General features: G+C 34.0%; 1 protein-coding gene across 3 annotated transcripts; it reads left to right on the top strand.

Moving 5' to 3' along the window:
• Positions 1 to 240: 240 nt before the first annotated feature.
• On the top strand, positions 241 to 3,008 carry LOC113871007 (29 kDa ribonucleoprotein A, chloroplastic). 3 transcript variants are annotated; one of them, XR_003505735.1, is made up of 6 exons: positions 241 to 698; positions 801 to 902; positions 1,235 to 1,543; positions 1,940 to 2,041; positions 2,146 to 2,513; positions 2,789 to 3,008. XR_003505735.1 is itself a non-coding variant. In XM_027507662.1 (5 exons), exons 1-4 carry the CDS (start codon positions 351 to 353, stop codon positions 1,997 to 1,999), a joined length of 819 nt encoding a protein of 272 aa, XP_027363463.1. In that variant the 5' UTR covers positions 241 to 350; the 3' UTR covers positions 2,000 to 2,041; positions 2,146 to 2,733. The 3 variants fall into 3 exon arrangements, 2 of the variants coding, with proteins under 2 accessions (XP_027363463.1, XP_027363464.1); XM_027507662.1 differs by lacking the exon at positions 2,789 to 3,008 and having other exon boundaries at positions 2,146 to 2,733; XM_027507663.1 differs by lacking the exon at positions 2,789 to 3,008 and having other exon boundaries at positions 244 to 698; positions 867 to 902; positions 2,146 to 2,733.
• The last annotated feature ends 1,869 nt before the right edge of the window (positions 3,009 to 4,877 follow it).

Genomic DNA, 4,877 nt, shown 5'->3' with positions numbered 1-4,877 from the left:
ATAACACACTTGCCCAGTGCGCAATGCCCAATACCCAATACCCACTTCCACTTGGATCAATGACTTGGACTTGGGCCATAAGGCGTGCAACTATCCATTTGGGAACAAAAATATCTTTGCACATAAAAAGGAAGAACTGAAAAATATCTGATGTAGGAAGGTTAAATTAGTAAATAGATAAGTATTTTGTACCCCACCACCATACCTTATCTGATTCTCACCCTTCCTTTCTTTCATACATAAATATCACAATGCACACTCACTCTGAGTCTTCCTCTTCCTATATAGCGCAATAAACCCTATTTTTGCTTGCTCTTGCTCTCAAACCTTATCCGTTAACCACCATAACCATGTCTACCTCTGCGGCTTCTCTTGCACTTCCCACTCTCACTCTCCGAACCCGACAACCTCTGTGTTCTCCCCAATGTTTCTCTTCTTCACTTTCCCTAACACCTAACTCCAGACCCATCTCCATTTCCACTGTTTTTGTTCCACCAATGTTGTCGTTCTCGTCTCGTTTTGTTCCTCGTGTGGCTGTTTCCTCGGAGTTCGACCAGGAAGAGGATGTCCTCAGCGATGGAGATAGCCCTAGCTTCGCCCCTGACCTTAAACTCTTCGTGGGTAATCTCCCTTTCAGCGTTGACAGTGCTCAACTAGCCGAGCTCTTCGAAAACGCTGGGAATGTGGAGATGGTTGAGGTAATGTGCTTTTTCTTTTACTTAGTTTAGTTTTTGAGGGTTTAATTGGGTACCCTTTGGGATGAATGAAGATGGGATGTGACTTATTTTTGTTTTTGGCAGGTGATTTATGATAAAACGACTGGGAGAAGCAGAGGGTTTGGTTTTGTGACCATGTCTTCTCCTGAGGAAGTTGAAGCAGCTGCTCATCAGTTCAATGGTTATGTGAGTTTATCATAATTTGGTTCATGATAAAGATGGTTTATTCTCCTAATTCTATTTACCTTGAAATCTAAAAGTTTTCGCATATTTCAAAATTAGTTTTATTCATTGCAGAATTTATTTAGGCGATTAAAATTTAAAAGGATGTAATTTATACAAATGAATTTTGGTGGACACAAAGAGTGTTGGTTTACAGCATTATTATATAGTGTTGGTTGTCAGAGATTGAGTTTATATGATGTGAAATGTGAGCATATTTGTAGTTGTCTGTTAAGTATGACTTTGACCATTTTGTTTTTATGACATCTAAGGAAAGAATCTTTTGAAATTCGTAGGAAATGGAGGGAAGGGCTTTGAGAGTAAATTCTGGACCACCTCCTGCTCGGAATGAGAATTCCCCTCGTTTCAGAGGTCCTTCCAGAGGTGGTGGTGGTCCTTCAGATGAAAGCAACCGTGTTCATGTAGGTAATCTTGATTGGGGTGTTGACAATTTAACACTTGAGACATTGTTTCGCGGAAAAGGAAAGGTCTTGGAAGCAAGGGTAATCTATGACAGAGAAAGTGGAAGATCTAGAGGCTTTGGATTTGTGACTTACAGTAGCCCTGAAGAGGTCAACAGTGCAATTCAGTCCTTAGATGGTGTTGTAAGCACGCTAATCCTTCCCCTCTTCGAAGTGGTTGCATTCAGAATTTTGTTGTTTTGTTTTTTCTTCCATGTTTCAGTATATTCTAGAAGACATGTTAATGAGGTAGTGCTTTTTCTTTTTCAAAACTCACATGTCCGAGTCAGATGGGTATGAAAATAATTTTAATAAGAAGCATTTCATCAAATTATTGTTTTATTCAAGTTTGATATTGCTAGATGCATTCATTAGTGTTTGAAAATCTACATTTTGGAAGTCAAATAATGAGAACACAAGCTGCAATTCAATGAGTTGGAATTCCCAAATTTGTATGGTTACATTTTAATAAGTGTGAGTGTGTGCATCTTCAGTTTTATGTTTAACCACCCAAAACTGACTATTTAATATTGGTTGCAGGACTTGAATGGCAGAGCTATACGAGTCTCGTTAGCAGATTCTAAGCCCAAGCGGTTTTGAGGATTAAAACTTTCGTCTATACCTGATCGATAGAGGACTTTGGTACTATTCTGTACCCTATTTGATTATGTTGTGTTTTCTAATGCAATAACATCTTGGAGTTGTGCTGATTGTTCCAAGTCTCTGGTATTATCTGACCTTAACAGGTACTTAGGAGCTATACAACTGCAAGTCATTGATGTTTTTCAACAGCTTGGGAAAATACACTACTACATGCAGAGACTACATCTACACATAGCAGCAATATTTGACAAGCTTCTTTATAGAGAAGAGTTGATCAGTGTCTCTTGAAGTTTAAATGTATGCTCCAAATTTGATGGTTGTCATTTGAAACTGATTTGTAGTATTTCACTGTAGAAGTAGATGAATCATATTTATTGGTTACCCTATTCCAACTTCCCAACAATGTTGTGGTAGAATTTTACAATTACAAATGAGCCTGGAAAATTATCAACCACAGATTTTGTTTACGGTTCACTCGTTTGGTTGGAAGAGATCATGTTGAGGACTCAAGGTAAATGGCCTAAAATTCTTTCTTGATTACTGTGGCTGCTTAATTGTAGAGGAAGGGTATCTAATTGACTATAAAGATAAGTAATTGCAATATGGTTCTCGTACTTGGGACTCCCTTTTACCTAAAAAAAAGTGTATCTTTTGTTACATTGAAAATATAAAAGTATAATAAATATATTTTTAATTATGTAAAATTAATTCTTAGAGTTGATATTCACATTTAGAAAAAAAAAGAAAAACCTGCTAATTGTGCATGTGGGTGTCAACACTTTTCAGCTTGTTTTTCGTTGAGGCAGAGACAGCATAGCTTTGCTGAATCAATTAGTCATCTACGTAGTGTCTGGTGTGTGGACATAGTTGGACCGTCTATTTTGTTGGTTTCAACCGTTTCTATGGAATTACAGGCATTGGTTTGTAAATTAATTTGTGGTTTGTTTTATACTGTTTTTAAAGTATACTAAACGTATAATATAGTTAACATGCCACGTATTCACTTTTAAAATGGACGAAATGGTTAAGTGGGGAGGAATAGTTGGTATGGATTTATAGCGGTTAAATATAAAATTAATAGTTGACATTTTATTGTTTTAATTTTAAATAATGACACATTATACGGAATGTAAGGTATACGTTTTCAATGATTGTTTTATTAGTATTGTTAAAGGATTAATAAATAGAATATTATTAAATTTATGTTAGAAATTTGTTAATGATTTTATAATTTTTTCAAATTATTTAACTTATATTCTTAAAGTACAGGATAACACTTGTCAAAGTTATAAGACATTGGTTTTTGTTTAAACAATAATTAGGTTTTCTTGAACAAAAATCTAAATACTGTAAAGAAATGCCAAATTTGATTTGACATTATCCTTTAAAATAATATTGAATGTTGGAAATGTGCACCAACATTAATTAATAACTTCCCATATTTCTTCCTTAAAAAATTAGAAAAGGAAAATATAGGTATAAAGTGGTATTTTAATGTTATTAAAAAAACTTTAGTGGAAATAATTGATAAACATTATAATTTCTGCATTTATTTTAAACAGCAACAACTGCTATTCATCATTCTGCCGTATCCCATTTGCATGTTTGGTTTAGGTAGTTGAGCTATATGGTGCAAACCTGCTTTGCCTTTAATGCTATCACCTTTGCATTTTGCAATATGCACCATCTATATATTCACCCTTGATTTTGTCTCACAAGTCACGGTTATGCTGCTTGCCCCTCCTCAGCTTATATACATTTGGGACAAAGATTGATTGAGTTGAAAGTCAAGCTTAAAATAACGTGACTCATTAATCATACATCATTATTGTTTTAAAATAAATGCTAATTAGTTGTTAAGAAATTTAAAATTTAAATTTTTTTTAATGTACTATTATTTTGATCTTTAATATATTTTAACATACTTTTTTTAAAAAATATTATTAATTTCTTAACTAATACTCTTGAAAAAAGCTAGTTAGCAAAATCTTTTTTAAAAAAGTGCAACTTCTTGATTTTACTTAAGTTTTCAAGAATTTCGTATCCATCAGCATTTTTTACAATAATTAACGACAACATACGGTTCAGAAAATTATAATAAAGACACCCATATCCAAATCTAAAGCAAAACCGATTTCAGCCAATGAAATGATTTCATGAAAGGTTAATTTCTTAACGGACGTACATAAACACCTTACAGACCCCGTGTGTGTGTGTGTGGGGGGGGGGGGGGTGTGGAAAGTAACATATTTTACCACATGAACTTTTAGTACATAACTAAAAAACAAAAACCTCTGGTAAATGAAAGAGGCAAAACATGGTTGAAAAGTGAATGAAAATTAGTAATAGAAATCATAAAATTGTTTTAAAAGTTAAGAAAAATGTATTGTCAGTACTCCTTCAACAAGAATAACAAAAAAAAAATGAACCTTTTCAAATTACATAATCATGTTTCTTAGCTGAATTCTACACTCTTTCTCAATATTAATGCATAGCTGTCGCCAGACAGCACATGCAGTTGAGATGACTTGGCTTTGAGCTTGATGTCTCTGCGGTGATGTTGGTTAAGGTTCTCACTGTCATCAAAATTTATGACATAAAAGAAAAGAAAAATTACAATGCAATGCAATTGAAAACTTTGATGTCCCTTCTCTCTGTTTCTCCCCATGGAGGAGGATTCTATTCTACACATGACATGAATAAAAAAGCATTAAACAAACCCAAGTCGCATTTGAAAACTTCAAATGCTTCATTAGAAAACAATGCATTATCTGAATATTGGGTAGTAGGCAATCTTCCATTTACTTATGTTGACACATTCTCATACAGTTACAGTCCAAGTCATAATATAATTCAGTGAGGGAACAATAAGCAA

Source organism: Abrus precatorius, unplaced genomic scaffold, assembly GCF_003935025.1.
Source record: "Abrus precatorius isolate BTA unplaced genomic scaffold, Abrus_2018 Scaffold7, whole genome shotgun sequence".
Classification (NCBI taxonomy): domain Eukaryota; kingdom Viridiplantae; phylum Streptophyta; class Magnoliopsida; order Fabales; family Fabaceae; genus Abrus; species Abrus precatorius.
The sequence above is the reverse complement of the archived record's forward strand: the minus strand, read 5'-3'. Positions and strand labels throughout refer to the sequence as shown.

Excerpts from the sequence above, each read along its gene's own strand:
- LOC113871007 (XM_027507662.1), top strand. The coding sequence starts at position 351 with ATGTCTACCTCTGCGGCTTCTCTTGCACTTCCCACTCTCACTCTCCGA. Across the intron at positions 699-800 it reads GGAATGTGGAGATGGTTGAG|GTGATTTATGATAAAACGAC; the intron begins GTAATGTGCTTT and ends TGTTTTTGGCAG. Across the intron at positions 1,544-1,939 it reads TTCAGTCCTTAGATGGTGTT|GACTTGAATGGCAGAGCTAT; the intron begins GTAAGCACGCTA and ends TATTGGTTGCAG.